Here is a 26218-nt window from a genome sequence, read left to right on the forward strand (position 1 = left end):
GGAGGTGAAAAGACAGACTCAAATTATATATTTGGAAGTAGAACAAATGGGGCTTGCTGAAAATTGGCTGACAAAGATGAGGAAAAGAAGGGAATAAAGGATGGTTTCCATGTTTGGGACTTTTGCAATTGAAGTGGTAACATTTTACCAAGATTGGGAAGACAAGGAGAGGAACAAATTTTGAAGAAGAAAATCAGGAATTTCACTTTTATGTATTAAGTTAAAGACACTCTATTAGATATCCAAGAAGAGATACCTATTAGACAGCTTAATATGTAATCCTGGAGCTCAGGAGAGAGGAATAAATTTCAGAGTCATTAACATATAGTGCTGTGCTGTCCAATATGTTAGACATTAGCCACACTTATAAGGTTATTTAATTTAAATTTAGATTAATTAAAATTAAATAAAATTAAACATTCAGTTTATTAGACACTTTAGTCACATTTCAAGTGCTCAACAGCCACAAGAAGCTAGTGGCTACCACCTTGGACAGCGCAGATACAGAACATTTCCATCATTGCAGAAAGTTCTATAAGAAAGCACTGAGTCTCAATCCATGGAACTATAAGAAATCATATATGAAGTGGTTCACAATTCTGGCTACACATTAGAATCACCCCAGGAATTCAGAATCAATTCATCTTGGGGAACTCCCAGGCAATGGTAGTTTTTAAAAGTTCCCAGGATGATTCTAAAGTGGAGCCAGAGCTGAGAACCACTGATCTAAGAAACTAATGTTGGTAGGGCCCTAGGGTACCCCAATATTAAGGGCAGTGATTCTCAATCTTGGCTGAACATTGGAATCACCTTTAGAGCTTTAAATATTACTAATGCCTGGGTCCCGCTTGGAGAGATTTCTGGTTTAATTGGTCTAGAGTGCAGCCTGGTTTTCAGAAATTTTAAAAGCTCCCCAGTTATTCTAATGGACATTCAAGGCTGAGAACCACTGATTTATAGAGGAGAAATGTGTAACGAAGAAGAGCTAAGAAGAATAAAATAATGCAGTACGATGAAAAGCAAGAGAGTGCAGTGTCCCGGAAGCAAAAAGAAAAAAAGTGTTTCTAGAAGGAAGAAATGGTTCTATCTGTTGAATACTAAATTCAGTTCATTTAATAAGCATCCCATTGGATTTCATTGCGGTGGTGCTAATGGGAGCCAGATGGGAGTGGGTAAAAGAATGAATGGTTAATGAAGAAATAAATACAGTGATTGAAGACAACTGTTAATAAACAGTTTCAGTTATGAAGAGGAGCAAAGAATGCTGGCAGCAGCAGGATAGTGATTTGGGGTCATGGACTAGGTTTTTTAAGACACAGATATTAGAGTATGTTTGTATGCTGAGGGATACTATAATTAATAAAGGAGAAAATTATTATTCAGGAAAGAGGAAGGATCTGGCAGGAAGTTGACTTCCTATCCAAAATCCCTACCCTCCTTCCTCCTTGCTTAAAGATCCCCAGTGTTTTTCAAGTCTTCAGGGCTGTTGTCCTTTCCCCAGTACAAAGATTAGCCTTAGCCAGTGGTTCTCAAACTTTAGCATGTGTCAGAATGACCTACAGGACTTTTAAAAACACAGCTAGTCCTGCATCCAGAATTTCTGATTCAGTAGGTTTGGAGTAGGGCTCAAGAATCTGCTCTTCTCACAAGTTCTCAGGTAATGTTACTGCTCTGGTCCCAGGAAGAATCTTTGAGAACCACCGGTCCAAGTTCATGAAGGTTATCCTTTCCTTCATAAGTAGTCTTAGGGATGGGCATTTAATGCAGTTCTGGCCAATGAAAGGAAGTCTCTAGGAAGATTCTAGGAAAGGTTTCTTTGCTGATAACAGAGAAAAAAAAGAAACAGTCTCTCTCCTTTCACCAGATGTTATCACATTGAATGTAATGCCTAGAACAGTGGCAGCTATCTTAGAAACATCATGTGAGCCAGACTGTGGCAATCTCCACAAGATGCTGAAGATATCAGACTAGAAAGATGGAAAAAAACAGTTTTTTTTTAATAATGTTACACTACTGAATTAGTCCTGGAAACCCTGTCTTGTGAAATAATATACTTGTCTTATTGTTAAATCATTTTGAATTAGATTCTTACTTGCAACCCAAAGCAACCTAAGTTTTGTGTAGATTCCCAAGACCTTAAATAGATGAATCAGGATGAGATGTAGGGGCACCTCTATATAGAAAGAACGGAGGATGCTTCCTCCCTGGTAACGTGACAGAAGGTAGAGAGTGTGGGTACTGATGCAGATAGATTTGGTGGTTGAAAAATGAAGTAGCTCCCGGCTGATTCCTTCTATCTTACCAGGGCAGGAGGTATCAGGGAAGAAGAGGATATAGCCTGTTTAAGAAGTGGGGAGAAAGTGTGGAAAAGTCTTTTTAGAGAATAATAAAAATAATTGCCTGGGAAAACATAATTTATAGCTAACTGCTCATTTGAGATTTGTGATCTTAAATTTATAGAAAATAAGCAGTCAGCCTAGTTTGACAAATTTCTCCAATTTCTTGGGTGTAGATTGATATAGAGCAGATAGCTGACTCTACCACTGTTAAGTCTTTCTGGGTAAACATGAAAGAAACACAGAAGGACAAGGAAGTACAAGGTGTCTTCAAAGAAGTGCTTATGAGGATGGACCATAGAATCAAAGCCAGATTCTCCTAATCCCAGGGAGTCTTCCCCAATCCTCATCAAGTTTTGATTGGGTTTTCTCCTGGCATCCCAGCAGGAGCTCCTAGCATACTGCTTGTATTAGTTGTCTATTATTGCATAGCAAATTACCACAAACTTAGTATCTTAAAACAATATTCAATTATAAGCTTTCACTTCTGTAAGTCAGAAGTCTGGGCACAGCAGCTCAGGGTCTCCCAAGGCTAATATGCAGGGGGCTACATTCTCATCTGGAGCTCAGGGTCTTCTTTCAAGTTGACGTAGTTGCAGGATAATTCAGTTCCTTATGGTTGTAGGACAGACATCTCATTTTCTCACTGGCTGATAGCTGGGAGCCACTCTGGGAGGCCATCCACATTTCTTGCCACATTGCCTCCTCCATCTTCAAAGCTAACAAGGGAGATTCTCCTTCACTTTGAATCCCTCTCACACTTTGAATTTCTTCTTCAGGAAAAGCCCAATTCCTTTTAAGGGCTCACATGATAGATAGGTCCATCTGGATAATCTCCCTTTCTTAAAATTAGCTGTGCCATGTAACATAACCTAATCATGGGAGTGACTATCCAGTCATATTCACAGGTCTTGGAGATTTTACAGGGCTTGTTCACCAGGGGCAGGAATCTTTGGGTCATCTTAGAATTCTGCCTACCACACTACAAAAGAGTCCTTTTAAATGGGAGAGAACAGACAAACCTGACAGAAGAATCCCAAATAATGTAGATACTCTCCCCTCCAGGAGATGGAACATAACTCTCTGTCCCTGAAATGTGAGCCACGCACAGAGACTTCCTTTTAACGAGTACACTGGAGAAACCTGACAATCACTACCTGGGCCTGAAGGTCAATGTCAACAGTGATAAGTCACATTGATGTCATGTACCCTTGATATGCTGTGATGGGAATGTCACCTTACCTTTGTGATCTTCCTCCCCCAAACCCATAACCCCAGTCTAGCCATGAGAAAAACATCAGACAAACCCAAATTGAAGGACATTCTACAAAATACCTGCCCAGTACTCTCAACACTGTCAAGGTCAATGGAAACAAGGAAAGTTTGAGGAACTGTCACAGTCTAGAGCAGCCTAAAGACATATAATGACTAAATGTATTGTGATATTCTCATGGGACCCTGGAACAGAAAAATGACATTAGGCAAAAACTAAGGAAATTTGAATAAAGTATTGGCTTTACTAAAAAAAAAAAAAAGAAAGAAAAAATGAAGGTAGGAAGGAAGGAAGGAAGGAAGAAAGAAAAAGAAAGAAAGAGAGAGAGAGAAAGAAAAGAAAAGAAAAGAGTACTTTATCACAAGAGGGCTTCTGACCTAGATTCTGGATATGAAGGGAGAAAATCAGATTTTGTGATACATACGCCTAGAACTGAACTACTCTGGAAGCTGATTTAGGAAATAAGATCTGAAGTTGTGAAAAAACACAACAGTGTGGCTGGCACCTAGAGAGCAAAGGTTGAGGGAAATTACATATATAATGAAACTGGGAAAATAGACAAGGACAAGATCATGGGTGAGCTTACAAGCCATGCTAAGAATCTGGGACATAATCCAAAGGGCAATGTGGGGATACATTGAAGGGTTTTAAGGAAAAGAGTGACACGTTTTGCTTTTTTTTTTTTTAAGATTGCACTGGATTGGACTGGACTGGACTGGATTGGATTGGGTGGGTCAAGACCCAAAGCAGAGAGATCAGCTATGAGACCACAGTAATAGTCCAGGTGAGATGACAGGGGCTTTGACTAGGAGGATGGCAGAGGGGATAGAAAGCAAATAAAATCAAGAGACACTTAAGAGGTAGAATGACAAGTCTTGGTAACTGTTTGCATATAAGAGGTGACAGAGAGAGAGGAGCAAAGGATGGCTCCCAGGCTTAGGATCTGAGCCACTAGGTAAACAGCAAAGCTTAGACTAAAAAAGATGACGGTGCAAGTTTATGGGGTAGAAATATTGAATTTGGCTTTAGACATGGTAAGTTTGATACCTGCAAGATATCCAAATGGAAATGTAGACTAGGCAGGGAGACACACAGGTCTAGAGCTCAGATTTGTATGTCATCTACATAGAGGCAGTAATGGAAGGCTTGGGAGTAAACCAAATTACCTAAAGAGAGTATGCAGAATAAGAAAAGAGGCTTCGGGACTTAGTCCTCAGAAATGTTGACATTTAGAGGTTAGATAAAAAGCAAAAGTGAGAAAAAGAACTAAGGAGTGTCCATAATAGGATAGCAGGAAAACTAAGAGAATCTGATATCATGGAAGCCAAGGAGAATGTATTTCTATAAGGGAGTGGTCAACAGTTCCTAGGCATGGCATACATCGTGATCATTTACAGAATTGTTCATTACCTGCCTCCTGCATACTACTTCCTCCTCATTTCCTGCCATTTCCCCAAACCCATCCTTTATGCTCTAACACCAATCTTGCCTAACTTCCCTTGGACCATGTAATGTATTCTCATGCATCCTCCCCTTTTCATGTGAAGTCCTCTCTCATTCCTGAATCCCCAACCCTGAACCCCTCCTTTCCCTCCCAGAATCAGTGAACACTATCTATCCTTTAATACCCTAAGCTGCTCAGACATTATCCACTCTTAGGCCTTCTTTGACCACCTCCTCCCCAAATTGAATCAATACATGTCTCATTCTATTTGTTTACCTGGTATATAGTTCTATGATTGTGCTTATCCTAGTATTCAATATAGTCATAACTTATTTAATGTTTGTGTTCTCTACTTGACTATGAGCTACTTGAGGGCAAGGAGAACTTTGTATTCTGCTTTTTTCATAGCTATACATGACATAGTATCAGACACACAGCTGGCTTCAACAAAGGCTCTGGACCTTATTGCTGCCTATACCACCTAGGGAATGCAAATGTCTTGGGCTAGGATAAAGGACCACGGGAATTGCTGACATGCAGCAGGAGGCAAAGACAACTGAAGCATAACCAAAGAATAACTGAATCAACTGCTTCATTGGTGCCAGACCACTAAGCCCTTCATAGTGCCCTAGCTCAGGGTTCACCACACCCCTTAGTAGGTGTTAGCATCACCCTCACTTTACAGATGAGGAAATGGAGGCTAGAGAAGTTAAGTCACTCGTCCAAGGTCAGACCCTGGCAAGAGGAGCCAGGACTTGAAGGAATCCAAGTCTGTTTGACTCCAGAGCCCCATACTCTAAAGTCCAGCTAGCACTTGAGCTTGAAGGAAGTTCCTTGCACTGATTCAAACTTGTGAAGGACAGTACTGGGCTTGTGCTATGTGGGCAGCAGGGCGCCACTGCTCCCAGCCTATGCTGCCCGCTCCAGCAGCTAGTGGCTCTGCTTGGCCAGAAGCTGTGAGGGACAAAAGCAAAATGTCTGTGAAGGGTCTATCCCTTGGTATTGATTTGTCAAGGCCCTGGGGTCCCGGGAGCAGGTAGGAGGGATTCCGAAGAGTAAGCCAGTCGTTGCAATGTCAGACACTAAGTTGGGAATGGAAGTAAAAGGTGAGGGAGCCAGAGTGGAGGGGATCGAGCCAAGTTGCCAGGTCTTGGGCAATTTCAAGCCCAAGGCTCTGAGCCAAGCACAAGCCACTGTGCCTAAAATAACCTCCCAAGAGAGTCTTAACTGACCATTTTGTAATCACTATCCCAGTTCTGACTTTTAGGTCAATGTAATTAGCATTGATTGGACCCCTATTATACGTTAGCACCGTGAAAGGTACAAAGACCTGGTCTTCTGCAGAGACAGGGCAAGCACACAGGACACAATGAGAGCGCTGTATAAAACAATACATAATGCAATGCCAACCTGCACGGTCCCAGCCATGAAGGCAGCTGGAATTCACAGAAAGGAAAGAGCAGAGTGTGCTGGCACAGGCAGTGGGGGCTTCTTGGAGCACATGACCTGAAAGGAGGAAGACAGAGTAGAAGAGAAGAGCTTTTCGGGTAGGAGGAAGAGGGGGAGCAAAGGTGAGGCGGCAGCAATGAGAAGGAATTGTTTCTTGGGCTGTGTGAAACCCATCTGTGGAACAAAGGATTCTTGTTGGAGAAGAATGGGATCTGAAGTTAGATGAGTAGGGAAGATCAGATGATAGAGGTCCTGGATCCAAGAATATTGATCAAGTAACTTTAACATGCAGAATCCAAAAGTTTGTCACGTGGGCAATGAGAAATCATCCGGGCTTTGAAAAAGGCAATTAAGAATAAAAATTTAATTTTAGGAAGATTTATTTGGTGGTAGTGTTTGAGATGGATTAGAGACAAAAGGACTAAAGGCAAAAACAAAAAACAAAAAAAACTGTCCAAAAAAACCAAAACCAAAAACAAATAAACCCTGAATGCTTCTTGGGTATCCACTAAAAGTCTGACTGCATGCAAACTTAATAAACATAGTCTATCCCCTGCCAGTCCAAAGGGGAAGATATTCATTAATCCCATAGTTACCTATTAAGGACCTGCTATGTGCCAAGGATTATACTGGGTCCTGGGGATGCAGTGAAGAATAAAACAAAGCTCTGGCCCTCATAAAGGTTAGCCTCAGGTAGGTGTGGAAGACAACACAAAAGCAAACCAATAATTACATCAACGTAAAGCCAGGTACGAAGTGCTATGAAGGAAAATAAAGCAGGGCATTGGGCAGGGAATGGTGTGATAAAGAGGTCAGGGAAGACCTCTAAAAGAAAATGTCACAATATTTCAAACCCAGAGAACAGGCAAAATGGAGATGCCACCATTAGAAATAAGAATATTGAGAAGGTGACTCAGTTTGGAAGAGTACAGAGAAAGTGGGGAGTCTTGTTTCAAGTGCGGCAGGGTTGTGTTAAAAGCAGGATATCCACACAGAAATGTCAGGATACTAGAACTCTAATGTACAAGATCAGAGGAAGATAAAGGTTAGCCATGTAGATTTTAAAATCATCCATTGCTATTTCAGAGATAAGAATGTTCTCTCCAAAACTAATTTACATGAAATGAAAGTAACTCAAGGACTGAAAAAATTGGAGTATAAGATACACTAATAGTTTTATCATATCTCCTGTGATGATCCCCAGCCTCCAGCCTCCTGGAACCTCAGGAATTGGGCAGTGACTTTGATAGGCAGCAAGCTAGTAACAAAATAATAATACTAACAATTGAGGCTCATACACAACCAACCATCCAAAAGATGTCTGTCCCCTGTTCCTTCAAACCCCTAAGCACGGTTGTTGGGATGGCTCTATCCCTCTTCTGTACTGACTCCTTGGACCATATGTTGCCCCTTTGTGATTGCTTCTTCTGATAGTTCCGAATGTTTTAATGTTTGGGAGAAAGGGATTTGGCAAGCAAAATAAACAAATTTTAAACTGACCACTCCTGCCTTCCTAGAAATGGCAGGAATTAACGTTGGGATAGACTCATAGGCTCCAGTTTGCCCGGAACGGTTCCAGTTTCGGCACTGTGAGTCCCGTATCTTGGAGAAACCCCTCAGCCCTAGGCAAAGTGGGATGGTTGGTCACCCTACAACTGGTACGACCTTGACTGCTATACCCTATGTCTGACCTGCATGATGCAACACAAGGCTTTACATCTCTAAAGAGACAACAGCGCAGTCAAATCACGTGCTTGGTTTCCCAAGCCTGAGCCAAACTGCTACCCTAGAAGCTGGGTTCTTTTTCCCACCCAGACAGACGAGCTGTGTCAGAAATTCCTAGGCATGTGGTGACCCTGGATTCCTCAGCCTTCTATTCCCACCATCTCACACTGAGCTCCAGCTACCACCTAAACAAGGAACACCAAATCCACCAGTGACCCCAATCCATGGCACTGGCCACCCTCTCTGCCCAGCCCTGGCCAGCAAGCTGGTAGGGCCTGGGGGCGGTGGTCAAAGTTGGATTATCAGAGGGGGAAAGAGGGGAACCCATCTGAGACGGTGACGTGCTGTACCACAGCAAATCACAAGAAAGGGGAACCCCAGATAAATTACAGTCTGCTGACGTTGGGAGATGTGCAGTTTGCGTCTTTGAGTAACAGAAATACTAGAATGCTCACTGAACAGTCCATTTCGGAGTTTGGGGTCCAAAGCTCCAAAGGGCTGACTCACCTTCAGAGCAGAAACCACGTGAAAGCCCTGGTATTAAGGTGTACAGCATACGCTCATTCAGAAGCCGTAGTATTTGAAACTTACACAGATCTTGGGAAAGCTCACAGATCATTTCCGCCGGTTATTAGAGGCTTCTCCAAAATTATAAGGAAGATTCGAAGAAAATGCCAAGACTGATATTCATCCCCCCTTATTACAGAATTTTCCTGCCTCACGAGGTGAGAAGAATAATAAGCAGGGGACACAAGCCTCCAGGAATCATCCCTATTTGGCCCTTTGTCACCTTGACTGCTTGTGTACATATTAAAATGTAGAATTTCAAATAAGCTTGTTAGGTATCCTTGCCCAATCTGCACACACAAATCCTACTAACTGAACTACTAATAGCCAAGGTGAAGCGTAGACGTAATTGTTGCCTTTTTAAACTTAATTGTCTAGGAAATTGCCTCAGACCCCAAAGAAAGAGTACTGTGAAAATTTCCAACGACCCAAATACGTGAGCCCTGCAACAGCCGTTTCCTGGTCCCTCCCCACAAGGCTCAGCCTGACTGACTTTGCTGTTGCAAGATTGCATCACTGACTTTTGCAATTTTCTGGCCAGTCCAATTTCCCCCTCCTCTCTTTGCCCTCTCCCTTTCTCTGCTTGAAGCGCTTTTAGCCCAATGTCTCTCCTTTCCCCTACTTGCTAACTAACTCTGGTGTATGGATAACCAAAGCTAAACCAGAACACCCGCCGCAACGGTGATGAAGTTTAATCCTAGTTGAAATCAACCCTACCCTCCTCATGCTTCCTAGAGTACTCTCTACTCTTTAGCTTCTTACCCAAGCTGCCTACTCTCACTCTTCTGACCCTAAACTGTTTCTATGCTAAGTGGAGCTGGTACGGTGGCGTTGCCCCCCAGATCCAGGGAAGTGGCATATAATTATTGAGGAAAGTATGAAATATTTGCAGTTCAGACCAGCAGACAAACTTTTACCAACGGCCCCCCTTCCATGTTCACCTCTCCCTAGCTCCCAACTTCACTTCTCAAGTGGGAGTGGGGACAATTTGGATTTAATGGCAGTTCCCTGATACACAAAAGTACAGATACAAACACCTACAGGCACAGAGACTGACATCACACACACACACACACACACACACGCCCCCATCTGTGCATAAAGGGCACCCTTAATGAATAGTTATCTATCAAGTGACCCTAGAAATGCAAGCACCTATGAATAAAACCAGTCAGACCAGAAATAAACAGTATAAGCACAAACTGCATTATGCAGAGCCTGGAGACCCGTTCTGATCATTACCCGGATTCCTCCCCCTTGCCTTTTACCTCGGATCCCTATACGAGTGAGAAGACGACAAACCTCCTGAATAAAAACTAATGTTTCAGTTAGGTAGAACCCCAGGTGTCCTTATAAGGGGTCCTTCCAGACTGCCCCGGACGAGGGAAGCTGTGACCCACCCACACGATTAAGAAAGAGGTCAGAAATGGACGTGGATACCTCCCTGGGCTCTGGGTGGTCACCCTTGTACATCCAGGCCCGCCCTCCCCCGCACCCCGGGCTCACACGGCCGGGGCGACGTGCACAGCTCGTGGCTGACTCCCCCAAGGTCCTTGCCCCGCTCCTCCCCCTCCCTCCTCTTCCCGCCCCCTCCACTCTCTGGCCGGGGCAGCACGGGCCCCAGCCCAAGGAGCCCAGGAGGCGGGGCTCGGAGAAAAACATATAAGTGGCCCCGGGGCGCTGACCAGGTGTCAGTTGCGGAATCTCCATCCGGAAGACCCGCGGCTACCGAAGAAGGGGAGGAGGAGGAGGAGGCGGAGAAGGAGAAGGAGAACGCAGAGCCGCGGAAGCCACGCACACCGCGATCGCCGACCCGGCTTGCGCTGCCTGCTGCTCGCTCGACGCCCCTAGGTGAGCCCGGCGGGGAAGAGCGCGGCGGGGCGCGGGGTCCCGGGTGGGCTCCCGGGTGGGCTCCCCTCTCTGCAGGCCTACCCCGAGAGAGCCGAGTGAGGGAGGGCTGCTCGGGAAGATGCAAACGTCTTTCGGTGGCTAAAAACCCCCTTTTCTGCTCCGCTTCTCCCGCAGATCACTCCCACCCCGAGAGCCCGGAGCCGAGATGGAAACGGTCCAGGAGCTGATTCCTCTGGCCAAGGAGCTGATGGCGCAGAAGCCCAGCCGGAAGCTGGTGAGGCTGTACGTGCTGGGCGGCGTGCTGGCGCTCTTCGGCGCCGTGCTCGGCCTGATGGAGACCTTGTGCAGCCCCTTCACGGCCGCCGGCCGCCTGCGGGAGCGGGAGGCAGCGGTGGCCGAGCTGCAGGCCGCCCAGGAGCGAAAGGCCATCCGGGAGCGGGCCCTGCTGGAGAAAAGCAAGCAGCTGGAGGCCGTCCAGGGCTGCCGGGCCCAGACCAACCGGCTGCACGCCTCGTAGGAACCCTGGGGGCCGGCGGAGGGAGGGGGAGAGAGACACACAGAGAGAGGAGAGTGAGGCAGAGCGCGAAGGTCAGGCTCGAGTGGGCGTCTTGTGCTGTTTGGGCTTCTGAGAAGCTACTGACTTTAGAACTGAACTACCACGTGGATCCACCAAAAGGGGTTTGGGATTGAGTTTTGCTGCTGTGCAGCACTGCAGGATGACATGTCCAAAACCTTCCAGCTATCTGACTGCATCCAGCATTTTGCACTAGGGTGAACGGAGGAGAAATGCTTTTTATATTATTATTGTTGTTATTATTATTATTATTACAGTGACCACCATTTTGCATTTTGAAATAAAAAACGTTTTGTACTATATCTTAGCATCTGATTCCTGAGGGGCACGGTTTTCTGGGGTGGGCAGCAGGGAGGGCAGGCATTTCGGCCGAGGGGGGTCTTACGTGAGCCCAGTGGAGAGAGCAGTTTCCTGAAGGTCAGGCAACACTTGCTTCAGGGCTCTGGACTCATATTGATGTTACATGCTTATAAGTCTGTTGAGGATTTGTTTTTGCTTTGTGTTAGGAGTGGCAAGAGAGAAACTTTTCTAAGTCCCACCAGACTCAGCATTTTAAGATGAGAAGATAAATCAACTTCTGAGCTAGAGTAAGTGAATGAGAGATACTGATTAATTCTAGGGCACAAAGCCTATTTGCCATCTCACACCTGTGCACCAGAGGATCTCATGGTTGATACCTCTTTCTTCCTAACTGTATTTTAGTGGAGGGGTGTGGGGACAGTGAGAGGGAAGGAGGGATGGAGGGAGGGAGGGAGGGAGGAAACTAGCTAGCTGGTAGGAAAAGAGGGAAGGCAGTCTCCCAAGAACATTTAATTGGATGTCTAGCTCTACCAAGCCTTTCTTCTCACAAACTGAATCACAGTAAGAAGTTCTAGGTTAGGAGGGGAAAAGACCGGTTGTCACAGTCCTGAGTCATCTTCCTCCAGGGACAGAACTTGCTCTGTGGTAATAGCTAGTCCAGTGGCTCTATAGGGCTCAGCATAGGGAATTTTAAACAATGGCTCTTAAAGAAGTAGTTAGGGGCATAGGCCTGATGCCACTCCCCTAGTGATTTTAATACATCTCCTGCCCTAACCAGGTACAGACATTTCCCTCTCTCCATCCATGGCTATGCATTTTTGCCAAACATAGCAAGGCTCGTGCCATCGCCTCTGACCAGACTCTCTCTCCACCACCACCCTCTTCCCTCACACACACCCTTCCATTTTATTTCTGCCAACTCAAATCCTACCCAGTGTTCCTGGCCCTGATCAAGTGCCATCTCTGATATCTATTCTTATCACTCCAAACAAGAGAGCAGTCAGAATGGAGTGAGATTAATCAAGGGAAAAGACACGTATTTAAAGGAAAAGAAGAATATCAGTGGAACCACTGTTCTCGCAGTTTCCAAAATGGGAAACTTGACCCTATATTAAGGTGACATAACCTCACCTTAAATGTCCAAAAAACTTCTCAGGAATTCACCCCATCTTATTCTTCAGTTTTCCTTCCCAAGTGCCTCTCCTATTATGTCTATTATTCTTCCACCCATGAAGCCACCCTCTGGTCCAGCTGTCAGCATCTCAAACCACCTCCTGCACCCTCTAGCACATTCACTCCAAAACATCCACTGCCAGACTGGGGATTGTGACCTTCCGTCATCCTGCTGCTCCTCCCTCAAAAATGTCAGCGCCTGAGACTCCTGTCCAGATTTCCCAGTGTCTCCGTAATCTGCTTGTATCTCAGCCCTCCCACCTGATGTTCCGCATGAACCCAGGACCTTCCTAGTCCCTCTGGTCTTTCACACCTTTGTTCACATTACTCTTCCCACCTGAATGCCTGCCCACCCACAATCGCCACAACTTCTGAAGCCATAGACCTCAGATTCTCCAAGAGAAGGATGATTTTAAATATTCTGCCTCTTGTCAAACTGTATATCAAATCATGTACTCCAATTTTTGGTTTAGAAGGTAATACCTATATTTTTTGGTTTGCCTATATGTAAAACTACATATATTTTACATATTTGCCTAAATATATAGGAAATGCCTATGTATTTTTAGTTTCGAAGGGTATGTCTTTTACCTATACGTGTACAAACTCCCCAACCCAATCAAATCCAAGCTATCGAAATCTGTTCTGTCCTCACTGATCTTTTCACTTCTCTGAATTCCTACAGGACATTCAGTCTGGGTCTCATACTGGATCACGCAGTAATGGACTTTTTTGTCCCAGTTGTTTTATGGAGGTGACCATCTCTCTCAGAGTATAATCTTCTTGATGTCTTTCTCTTTAGTGTTGAAGGAAATTAACAAGTCCTAGGCAAATAGTAGATTCTTAATAAATACTTGATTTCTCAATTAATCTACTTATAACTTTAGAGCAGTGGCTCTCAATGGGAAGTGGAGCAGTTTTGTCCTCCAGGAGACATTGGAAAATGTCTGGAGACATTTCTGCTTCTCTGGTAGTGAAAGAGGGGCACTCCTGCTGGCATCTAATGGGTTGAAGCTAAGGATGCCATTAAATATCTCATAATGCACAGGGCTGCCACTCACAATAAAGAATTCTCCAGTCCAAAATTTCAATATGGCTGAGATTGAGAAACCCTGGGTTAAAGGAAAGTAAAGAAAAAGGGTTTGCTTAATCGTTTCAGAATCCAGGTTTTGAGGTGGTCTCGAAAGACTATGTCTGATTGTGATCAAACAAGAGTCCCTCTCTCAACACAGGGACAAAAATGGTCCTTGGCCCTATCCTATTTGGCAATTTTTATCAGCAACCTAGGAGAAGTGACAGCATTTATACTTAGCAGTTCTGTTTGATGATGCAGAGCTGAGATAGAGTCAGGATTCAGAACAACTCAACAGGCTAGAACCATGCACTGAGGCTAACCAACTGACACCGAACATGGAAGAAGATACAGCACAGAATTCAGGTCCAAAAATCAGTTGCATGACCACAAAATTAGACTTATTCTAGCAGCATATCATGTGAAAAAGACCTAGGTATTTTCACTGATTACAAGCTCAGTATAACCCAACAAGAGTTTTGTGATAGCACTACTAAAATAAACTAACACCTTATTAGTAGAAGTAGAATGACCAGAAAAAGGGAAGAAGAGGTGGTTTTGTTTTACTTTGCAGTCTGGCAGGTGGGAAACCAAAGAAGTTAAGTCAGACTGCTTGGATTTGCTTGGGTTTGACTCCTCTATTTGCTAGCTCTAAGACCTTGGACCAGTTACTTGTAAACTCTCTGCCTCAAGTTACTTCAATTCTTTCCTCATCTATAAAATAGTACCTTCCACATGAGATAATTTTGCAGATTAAATGAAATAATGCACATAAAGTGTTTACAGTGGTACCTGGCAAATAGTAATCTTTCAGCCAAAGATAGTTGTTGTTACATTTCTAGAGAGACCTTGACAAACAAAAACCTGCTTAGATCAGAGTAACTTGGGCAGATAAAAGTCCAGAACTCCTGCCATATACAGAACAATTGAATGGATCTAGAGAAGATAAAATACAGTAGTGTCACATAACAATTGCCTCCAAATAGTTGAAGGGCTGCCATATTGGTCCAACAAAGTCCACTAAAATACACTTAATTTATGTGGCTTGAAAAATGCAGAACTAGAACTAGCAACTAGGAGTACAAGGAAGCAGATCATAGGTCATTAAGAAATCAGAGTAATTCAAAACATAATGAGTTGCCTTGTGATACATAGTAAGCTCCCCATTACTAAAAATGCCCAAGCAAAGGATGCCAGGGATGGGATAAACTGGAGAGGAGATTTCTGAACTTGGAGGGAGGTTAGTTATATGATTTCTGAGGTCCCATCCAATTACATGATGCTAGGATTCTGTTTAATATAACCACCAAATAGAGAATGTATTTCCCATTCCAGCCTGCTTCTCTAGAACCCACCCTCCTTCTCTATGTTTTCAATGCTTCTTTGTTCTTTTTCTTAGCATGTTGACAAATATTTTCCTTCTTGCTCGGTGACTATTAGAAGTAACTTAAAAATAAACGATTTCCTGATTAAGTTCACTTAATTTAAAAATAAACTATTTCCTGATTAAGTTTACTTAACTCATGCGCTTGTCTCTCAGAAAATACCTTAACTTCATAGTTGAACCAAATGGTCCTCACAGTTAGTCATAGTGAAACACATATAAGTCACCTTTTTTTCTTTTTTAGTTAATTAATTAACTTTATTTTGGCTGTGTTGGGTCTTCGCTGCTGTGCACGGGCTTTCTCTAGTTGCGGCGAATGGGGGCTACTCTTCGTTGTGGTGCGCAGACCTCTCACTGCGGTGGCCTCTCTTGTCGTGGAGCACAGGATCTAGGTGCATGGGCTTCAGTAGTTGTGGCGCCCGGGCTTCAGCAGTTGTGGCTCACAGGCTCTAGAGCACTGGCTCAGTAGTCGTGGCGCACGGGCCCAGCCGCTCCGTGGCATGTAGGATCTTCCCAGACCAGGGCTCGAACCCGTGACCCCTGCATTGGCAGGTGGATTCCCAACCACTGCACCACCAAGGTAGCTCACTTATTAGTCACCTTGCTCTTTACAAAACACCACAAAACTCTGATCTAGTAACATAAATAAATATATATACATCATTTTGTGCTATATCAGATGTGAACTTGTACTACTTTCTAGTGAAAACAGATACTAGGTATCAACTGTGAGAACATTTAAAAGTTTCACACTTTCTTAGGAAAAGTTTGATTGTTGTGTAATCATGGTAACCAGAACCAGTTTTAAATCCATTGGCTCAATCAATCACAACTCTCCTCAGGTAACACACTTTTACAAGTCAACCAATCAGTAACACTCCCTCACTTCTAAGGGTCATTTAACCATGAAGTGACTCACCCCCATAAATATATTTCAGAGTGCCAACCAATCAACAAATAAATATGCTTCTACAGATATCAGCACACTTATGACCAGGAAAGTACACCAAACTCTGAACTTCCTGCTTTCCCAAAACCAAAAGATATACTTACCAGGTTCCTTGTGTTCAGACTCTATTTGTCCTTCAGATCTGCTGCCAGATAAGTCAGTCTCAACTGTAATCTGAATCTGATGAGTTTCACTGAGTTCTCACGGCTTCTAAAATTTCTAACCAAGTATGTCTTTGTATAAAATCACTAGATCTCAGTCTTTGTGTAAAGTAAATAGAAATTTTAGTTTACAGATGTACATTCTGGTAAATAATTATACCTAGGCCTTTGTATATGGTCATTAGACATTTTGTCTGGGAGGTATACTATTGAGTAATTAGACATAGGTCTTGTTTAAGTTCATTAGACTCTTTTTTTGGAGGCATACCATTTGATAACTGTATTTGCCATTAAACTGCTAATCCCCTGCTGCTCACTTTGCTTTTGCTTTTATTTATCTATATTATAAAGTTTTATTTTATATGTTTTTGTTTTGTACTGAAATGCCTTATTTCTGATACACAAATAAAGAAGTGTTCCATATGGAATGGCCCAATAAGTCAACAATCCAATCCAAGCTGGTCCTAGGGGACAACAGTTGGAGTTCCATTAGATTGGTGACCGATTCAGGAAAAGGTAAATGATCAAACTTGGCTTTGGGTCTCCTTAAAATTTTCTTGAGAGCACTCTCTATCTATCTCACCAAGGTGTAAAAGAAGGTCACTTTTAGTCTGTATTCTGAGGTCAAAGATTGTCAGGTCATTGATTACATGGCCCTTTCCTAACTTTTGCATAGGAAGGGAACCAAAGATACCATTCACAGGCACACATTCTTACTAAGTAGTCTTTCTTGTCTTTCTTGGGTTCTTCTACATCAAATCTGCAAACTCCTCTTGGAAGAACTCCTGCTTCCTGTTGCACTATAATCCCAGTTCTTGCACTTACTTTGATAAAGTGCAAAAACTTTGAGTTTAGAATAACGATGGTCAACATGAGGGAACTTTTGACATATCAAAATCAATAAATTAATTCATTTGAGGAACCCCCAAATAAATTAATACATTTAAGAGGAACCCCAGAAATCTAAAGAGTCAGTAGTTAGCTTCTTTGATTAGTATGCTGAGGCCTAAAAGGTTCTCCAACCTTCTGTATGAAACACCTTTTTTTCAGAGTTTTCTTTAGAAAAGATGCAATTACATTGTAAATCTGCTAAACCAGAAGGCATCCCTAAAGAAGTTAAATTTAAACCCTGATCTGGAGCCATATTAAGAGTTAAAATTGGACTTCCCTGGTGGCGCAGTGGTTAAGAATCCGCCTGCCAGTGCAGGGGACACGGGTTCGAGCCCTGGTCCAGGACGATCCCACATGCCGCGGAGCAACTAAGCCCGTGTGCCACAACTACTGAGCCTGCGCTCTAGAGCCCGCAAGACACAACTACTGAGCCCGCATGCCTAGATCCCATGTTCCACAATGAAGATTAGCCCCCGCTCACTGCAACTAGAGAAAAGCCCATGCACAGCAACAAAGATCCAACGCAGCCAAAAATAAAATAAATAAACTTATTTAAAAAAAAAAAAAGAGGGGCTTCCCTGGTGGCACCGTGGTTAAGAATCTGCCTGCCAATGCAGGGGACACGGGTTCTAGCCCTGGTCCGGGAAGATCCCACATGCCGTGGAGCAGCTAAGCCCATGTACCACAACTACTGAGCCTGCGCTCTAGAGCCCGTGAGCCACAACTACTGAAGCCTGCGTGCCACAACTACTGAAGCCCACGCGCCTAGAGCCCGTGCTCCACAACAAAAGAAGCCACCTCAGTGAGAAGCCCGCGCACCGCAACAAAGAGTAGCCCCCGCTCGCCGCAACTAGAGAAAGCCTGCGCACAGCAACAAAGACCCAACGCAGCCAAAAATAAAATAAATAAATTTATTTTAAAAAAAAAGAGAGTTAAAATTAAGGATTTTCCTAAATCTCAGGAAGCCAGGTAAAAAATTTTTACATAATTTAGGATTTTATTTGGTACTTATTCTTCTGGACTAGATCTTTACCAACTAGTTCAGTGAATTGTTAATCCTTCAGCTGGAGAAAAATATTTAAAAGCAGCAGGGTAAGAAAGGAAAATTTTAAATAAGTCAGCTGTGTAAAATGGGAAAAAAAGTGTTTTTAGGGGGGCAAGAAAAAAAACAGAAAATACAGTACAAAAGGCAATTCCAGAAGCCTTTCTTTTAAAGATACAGTGGACAAAAATTCAAAATTATAAGTTAAAAATGAAAACAGACTTCAGGAAACTTTCAAAGAGCATTCTGGAGTAAACCCAACAGTAGTATTAACCCACTGCCTGGCAAGGAGCAGGTGTTCATTAAATATTTGTTGAATATAGAATAAATAAATGGATGAAGAAAGTAAACTTTTTGATGACCCATTGTTATCCGTGCCTTAGTCCAAAAGAATGGAAACCTCTGAATTGGGATGTGACCCTCCATCATTAGTTGGTGTGAATCAGGCTGGAATTACTGTCCCTACTTGTGGAGACCCTACCCCATGTGGATCTGTCTCCCCACTGCCGTCCACTCCACACCCCCACTGATGTGATCACCGTAATGGTCTATAAGTCATCTCGATGATTCCTAAGGAGTTTATAACTAAGAAACGTGTAGACACGCAGCCTCACAGAGTACATTAGGTTGCTGGTCTCTCTTGGTGGGAAAGGAAAATCTGCCCAAACCCAGTCCTTGTTTTAATTATTTCCTTTGAGGCAAAGCCAGGAATCTGAGAGTGAGCGCTTGCTAAGGGTGGGACAGGGGTTCTGCCTGGTGTGCCTCTGGCATGTTCAGAGCTAGCAATAGTAATGGACAAGTCTCCAGGGCAACCAGGACCACTTCCAAGCATTCCCACCGTGGGCCGCTGCAGGGGCCCTCTATTCTTTGGGGAGCCCTGATGCCTGATGCCCAGGACTGGGCTCATGTCCCGGTGCCTCCTGGCTGCAAGCTCAGTCCTAGCATGAGGGCTTTCTTCCTTGGCCCGGGTTTCACCTTCTTGTATCAGGTGGCAGACCAGCTGGTTCCAGTCCCGAATCAGATCTTCTGACTCCTCCCAGAAACCAACCAACTTCTGAGCAGGAAACCCTGCCCCTCCCCAAAGAGTGGGAAACCGCAGAGGAAGAGAGAGATGAAACAGAAGGGAAGGCAGAGGAGGAGGGAGAGGGAGAAAAGAAGCAAAAGGAAAAACGAGATCAATAAAAAGAAGGCAAATCTGGTTGAAACCCCAAGGTAAGACTTTTTTAAATCACAATAATATGTAATAGCATCACCAATTGTGTCAGGGCCTAGTCCATGGTAGGTCCTCAAAAAACCGCTATTGAAATAATGCATCTATTTGGAATAAACTGGAGGGCTGGGCTGAAAGAGATTTCAATGTCAAATGCTGGTCAAAACAAGAAACAAAAAGAAATGTCCAGATGAGCTTTGCATTCTTTTTTTTTTTTTTTTTGGAGCTTTGCATTCTGTAGGAGGGAAGATGTGATAAAACACAGATGGAACCAGATGTCTGTTACTGGCACTGAGCACATTCTGATCATTTTGGGACAGAAAGTTAAGTTGAAACAAAAAATTGCAAAATTAGTTTTAAAAGGGTCTGCATGTTCTTTTGAAATCATACAAAGATTGCAGGTCTTAAGCATTTTTATAAAGCGGCTTTAAAGTAATGACAGAGCACAAACACTATGCTGTATCTTGGGAATTGCTTAAAGTGCAGATATCTGTCTTTTGCATCCAATCATCAGCTAGTTTCATATTTTTAATATTGAGATCTAGAGCTTTGAAGAAGGCACGTTTTATCTCAAGGAGTGTCATTCAAAGGACCAAGGGAGGCCTAAAGTTGTCATTCAAAATTCTTCCTGCGCTGTTCATCTATTCCTTAATCCCAATCCAGCCTGCTGCTCGGGATACTGACATTCTGAGCCTTAGAAGGGTCTAATCAGATTTCAAAGCCCCTGGTTTCAGGTCCATTAGAGGAAACCTAACAGGAGCAAGAAATAGCATTCCCCACTCTCCACACCCCCATTTACCCAAACCTTCCCTTGCCATCGATAGCTAGTACCATCCAGAAGGTTGCAGTTTACTGATCCAGTCACTTGGGGGAATTAAAATAGTTAAACTCACACTTTGGAAAATGCCTATAGACCATGATGGTGTGTTTTCACAACACTTGTTTTTGAAGAGTCCTGCTCTCCCAACTTTTCCAACAGAGCTTACCAATTCAAAGGGACACACTTGAAGTGTTTATTTTTCTTTTAGTGCCAGTATTTTCCTTTGGGTTTTCTGTGAGTGCATCACAGGCGGAAGCTGAAAGGAAGGCGGGAGAGGTAAGGAGAGATGGAAGAATCTCACTTCTGCTTGCTTGCCAAAATTTGAAAGGAATTGCCTTTCCCTCTTATGTATGATATGAAAATAAAATCCAAAAATCCTAGCTCTTTCTTGATACTAATTTCAGTACAGCTAAAAAGCTCCATGCATCCAATTTCTGAGCTGGAACAAATCTTAAAGGTAATCTAATTCCTCTTGTTTGCCAGGTGAGGGAATTGAAGCCAAGACAGGGGCAGGGCTTGCCCAAGGTCACATATATGTCAGTGGAGGAAGGGAGACTGGAACTCAATTATCTCGGTCCCACCCAGGGGCCTTGCAAGAAACTTTATACAAAAGTGCCCCAGATACCCAAGAACACATAAACATGGCAACTCCTGATTAAATAAAATAAAATATTCAGTTAAAGATGCTCAACTAATCCTTACTTGGCAGAAATGGAAAGTGGGAAAAGATTTTCCTGATAGTTAAGCTTTTCTAGATCTGTTTTGTAACTGTTAGGAAACTGGAGAGAGTAGAAGGATTCAAGACAGATTTGTCATGAAAGAGCCAGAATATTTTACATTCCTACCATTGATCCAGCATTTTACTTATCTTATCTCTTTATATAATCGCATAGTATCCTCCTTTTACAAGTAATATTTTTTTAATTTGCTCAAATTCACAGAGAGAATAAGATATTATTATTTCTGCATCTTTCATTAGTAGGCCCAGCATCATGCTGTGGACTAACGTGAATATTTATAGTTCAGTGGCTGTTACATTCTTACTCAGGCCATTCCCCAACATGGACCCCTGCTCCAGCCACTTCAAACTAGTTGAGGTCACTCTGACGTATCAAGCTATTTCTAGACTCCTTACCTAAACACATATAGCTCCCTCTGCTTGATATGGCCTTCCCCCAATTTCTTCATCTCCATAACTTGTACTTATTCTTCAAAACTTAGCCCCAGGGTCACCTCCTCCCTGAAGGCTTTCCCACTGCCCTGGGATGACTTGGCTGCCCTACTCTGTACTCCGTTAGCACCCTATGCACATTATTATTACACTATTGTGAGCTTTGATTTACTTGCCTACCCTCCTTATAGTTAACTAGAATCTCCTTGAAGGAAAACATCAGCTATTGATCAGCTTTTACAATATATTCCTGGCACCAAGCACAGTTTTGGACATTTATTAGTGCTCAATAAACATTTGGGGGAAATGGATGAATGAACAAATGAAAGATTTCCCCTCCTTTTCTTCCATTTAAATGATTTAATAAAAAGTCTCACTCCCATACTCTTGACTTTTGGGTATCTTGGGAGGAATAGAAGATGGCACTACTATAGGCTTCTTCTCCTTTCAAACCTGACAGGCTGCTCAAAAGCACTCTCTAGGGTTATTATGCATGCCAGTTGAACAAACATTCATTTCTGCTCCCTTACAAAATGCACTGATCACAGTACAGTAGAAGAATGTGCATGCTATAAATCACAAGGACAGAGAACCAGAATGGAGACAACAACAGATGAGAAATGTCAATACCCTTTCAGAAGATGGAAAGTGCATGGACGCGGGATAAGTGACTTAGCAAACTGGAGTCTGCTGAAGCCCAACAGCCCACGGAGGCCAACAAGGAGCCACAGAGCCCAGGAGAGTCCCAGGGATCAGGCCGCCAGAAACCTCAGCTCAGAGGGAGAGGTGGGCGCAAAGATAGGAAGAGACGCTCCAAATCCCCTTTCTTTCCCTCCAAGAAGAAGGAAAGTTTATTTTCTGGAGAAATCGGCCAAAGAGATGCCAGGCTCAGGGGACATCAGGCACAGCAAAGGGTGGCCTTACGCAGGGAGCTAGAAACAGAGAATTAGAGGAAGACGCCATCCTGAAAGATGAGACTCCCCAGCCCCTATCCTGACTCAGATTCCAGAACACGCACAGCCCTCTGCATTCTCCTTATTCCAGCCCACCCCAGGCAGAAGAATGAAGCATTCCTCCTTGTAGAGAGTATACAACTAAAGAAAAAATGATTACAGACACTGATATTTGGGGGTCCCCCAATGATACTGCCAACTTCCCTCTGGGTTATCCTGCAGTGCATTCCCATAGTTGACAAGCCCTGCCCTCACACACAAAGCTTCCAACAGCCAAGGAATTGACTCCAAAGATCACCAAGCATAAAATGAAAGCCTCTGACATTGCCAATGGAGACCCCAACATAGGTAATCCAGGGAGCAGAAGAAATCATTAACAACAGCCCTGGCAACGTCAATATCCCCCCAGAGATAAAGGAAGGCAGTGTATACATCAATGAAGATCAGGAAGTCAGTGTTTTTAAAAATAGTGGAGAACAGAAAGGAGCTTTTTAAAATAAAAATACAACTAGAAATTTAAAAATTAAAAAGAAGTACTGGAAGATAAAATTGACAAAATCTCCCAGAAAGTAGGACAGATAGGTTAAGAGATGAAAAATAGGACAAAAACGATAAGAAACTTACAGGATCCATCCAGGAACTCTGACATCTTCTAATAAGAATTCCAAAAAAGAGAACACAGAGAAAATGGAGGGGAATACATTAACCAAAAAGATAATTTCTCCAAAATTTTCCATATTGAAAATTTGAATTTCCATATTGAAAGGATCCAGTGGGTGCCCAACACAATGAACAAAAAAAACAAAAAAAACAAAAAAAAAAACCTCTCCCCAAAGCACATAATTAGGAACATTAGAACACCAGGGAAAAAAGGATCCCAAAAGTTCTAGAGAGAAGAAAAACAGTTCACAAACCAAGGATCAGGAGTCCAGACAGAAATTGAACTTCTCAGTATCAATACTGGAAGCTAGAAACCGAAAGGCAATACAGCAATGTCTTCCAATTCCAGGAGAAGATAATCTCCAATCTTGAAATCCTTACCCAGCCAAACAATTAATCAGGGAGAGGGTAAAGTTAGGACAAGCAGGCAGGGCTGACACACAGGGCTGTATGTGGCCAGGGTCTGACGGACTAAAGCCCATGTAAAGATGTTCAATGTAAAATAGCACTGCTGCATCCAAGGTCTCAAAAAAAGTTCCCTACCATCATGAAGAAATAAACCAAGAAAAAGTCGGGGTTGCCAGGTGGATGGCAAAGGGAGGTCCCATCTACCAGCCTATCAAGCTCCTAGTCCAGATTGGAACAGGAAGACCGGCGCTCCAAGATGGATGTCTCCAAGGGAAAAAATAGATAGCTTATCCAATTAATTTGACCAATTTATTTGAGTTGTATTGCTCTTACCAGAGGATTTGGAGAACATGACAACTGAGTAAGCAAACAAACAAAAATGAGGTGATTATTGACTCCCGGGTCGGGGGTGGGGAATAGAAGAAAAGAAATGTAATCATAGTACATTATATTGCTGAGCTGCAAAAAAACAGTCATAATAATATGAACACTGACTATTTAATGAAAATTGTAATTTAATAGTGTTAGGAATCTAGAAAGAAGGGAATGAGTATCTGTGTGTGCTGTTAAAAAAAAAAAAAGGAAAAGTCCTAATATTCCTTAGTGGAAAATCAATAAATAATCTCTAAAACTGCAAAATCAAGAAATAGCAGTAAATGTTTTTAAATATGCAGTTAATTCCCAGAGGAAAGAAATAAGATTTTAAAACGTGGTTGCCTCTGAATGGGACTAGGGCGTGGGGAAGGGAGAAGCAAGGATTGCTGTTATCATCATAAGCCTTTTGATATCATGTGCCTTTGTAAAGCCTTTCATGTGTTATATTAATAAATACAAAAAGAAAGAAAGAAGAAAGAAAGAAAGAAAGAAAGAAAGAAAGAAAGAAAGAAAGAAAGAAAGAAAGAAAGAAAGAAAGAAAGGAAGAAAGAAAGAAAGGAAGAAAGGGAGGGAAGAAGAAAGAAAGAAAAGAAAGAGAGGAAATGGCTCAGTTATAACAGCATTCATGGATTACATTCTACCTACCACTCAACATGTTGATGGCTGGAGCCATTAAATTCAGTCTCAAACAAGCTATATTTAAAGTATTTACCTAATTACCCAGAAGAGTTCCCCAGTCTGTCTACCTAAAGGTTACTTCAGAATCACCTGGGGAGCTTTGCAAAAATACAGATTGCTGGGTCCCACCCTTGATGGTTCCGATTCAACAGGCCTTGGTGGGGCTTGGGGATCTGCCCTTAGTTCCCCCAGATGATTCAATTGCACAGCAAGTTTTAGGAATCACTGTACTAAAGCAGAAATTGTGAGTGCGTGTAGGGAGGAGTGAGGGAGGGGGGTTTATGTGATTTGTGTGTGTGTAACTTTCTGTGTATATGTCGGTGTATTGCGAGTCTGTCTTCCTCCCTCCTTCCCTCTTTCATCTTCTTTTATCTTAACCCATAAACCGCTGTGGACTGCTGAAAACAATACCAGAAACAAAGACCCCATCCCCATGATTTTAAACCCCAGCAGTCTGTGCTTTCTCTCTCAGCCCTGGGGCTCCCTCTTCTGGCAGAAACCTGTTAAAACTCGTAGCATCCTAAACCTAGAAATTCTCCCTCCGTTCCTATAAGGCCATTTTCCCAGGTGGTTTCCAAGCCCTCAAACTTCGTGAACCTCCCATCAGACAGAAAAGGAAAAATTCAACCACCCTGGGAAAGACTTTCCTGCCTTACAGGTGTGAATGCACAAAGATCAGGAACGGAGCGGGATGAGGCAGTTATGAGAATATTAGTTATATACTGTGGCCAAATCCGAGGAAAAGGAGAACTTAAGGAGTTCAACTCCCCACCTGCTTCCTCTCCCTCCTCCAAGAGAGATGGACAGATGGGGAAGCCTTAGCCATCTGCCTCTCAAAAATCGAAGGAAGGAAACACGCTAGGCTAAAAAGCTCACGGAATTTAGAAGCAGACCGCAGGAGTTCAATAGCCACCCTCACCTTCCTTCCTTGAGTCTCCTTTTCTGGAGCCACGTGCCAGATCGTCGGACCCTGTAAATCTTGCCTCTCCAGCGATTCCGTCTATGGACGCTGTTGGATCTTTCCCATACGCTGAAAATCTGCTCAGCCCAGCATAGTGTCTGGCACAGAGAAAATGCTCAAAAACATTTGACTGAAACCTTAACTCACCGCTATCCTAAAAATCAGAACCCTCCTTCAGATCTGCGTGCCTCCCAAGCTCCTCGAATGTCCCCCTCCTCCACACTCACACTAAACATGTTCTTTCCTTCTGTACATCACTCCTCAACCCATAGCATCCTGGCTTTAGTGCCTTCACGACTCTGACAGGCCTCCAGCGATTCCTATTTCCAGACCCAATGTATTTCGGTCACTTCTCATCCTCCTTGACCTCTCAGAAGCTGTGACCTCTCACCTCTCATAGAGACCACCCTCCACCCACCCCCACCCTTCCTCCCCCAGGTTACCTGTTGCCTCAGGTCCTCCTGCTGTCTGTTTCTCCTTTGCTCCTCTCTACCAGTTCTCGTCTTCTGTGATATCCCACTGTGCCCTTCACCTTCTCCCTGGGGGTGTCATCTGTCTGCTTTTAACTTTAACTTATATGATTTCATTCTCCCAAATCAATATCTCTAGCCTAGAGATTTCTCCTGACTTTCAAATACCTAGCAGACATATTTATTTGTATGTATAAGAGTCTGTTTCCATTAAGCACTCAGAAAATGATTTCTAGCACTTGCATCGTGTGCAAGCACCGTGCTAAGCACGGGAGATACACTGGTGAGACAGATCAAGCCTCTGCCCTCTCAGACCTGTGT

The 26218-nt window shown here is 43.3% G+C and overlaps 2 protein-coding genes across 3 annotated transcripts in view; both read left to right on the forward strand.

Moving 5' to 3' along the window:
* The first annotated feature begins 10480 nt into the window (after nucleotides 1-10480).
* G0S2 (G0/G1 switch 2) lies at nucleotides 10481-11521 on the forward strand. The gene is made up of 2 exons (XM_082469008.1): nucleotides 10481-10645; nucleotides 10820-11521. Exon 2 carries the CDS (start codon nucleotides 10851-10853, stop codon nucleotides 11160-11162), a length of 312 nt encoding a protein of 103 aa, XP_082325134.1. The 5' UTR covers nucleotides 10481-10645; nucleotides 10820-10850; the 3' UTR covers nucleotides 11163-11521.
* A 7789-nt stretch (nucleotides 11522-19310) lies between these two features.
* The window catches only part of HSD11B1 (hydroxysteroid 11-beta dehydrogenase 1), a 47337-nt gene continuing 40429 nt past the window's right edge, over nucleotides 19311-26218 (forward strand). The window contains exon 1 of one of the 2 annotated variants that reach the window (XM_082468939.1): nucleotides 19311-19403. The gene's annotated coding sequence lies outside the window, so the exon portion shown is untranslated. Of the gene's footprint in view, nucleotides 19404-20429; nucleotides 20498-26218 lie in introns of those variants that run through there. The other variant, XM_082468940.1, reaches the window with a different exon arrangement.

Source organism: Balaenoptera physalus (genome assembly GCF_965194825.1).
Source record: "Balaenoptera physalus genome assembly, chromosome: 1".
Lineage (NCBI taxonomy): Eukaryota > Metazoa > Chordata > Mammalia > Artiodactyla > Balaenopteridae > Balaenoptera > Balaenoptera physalus.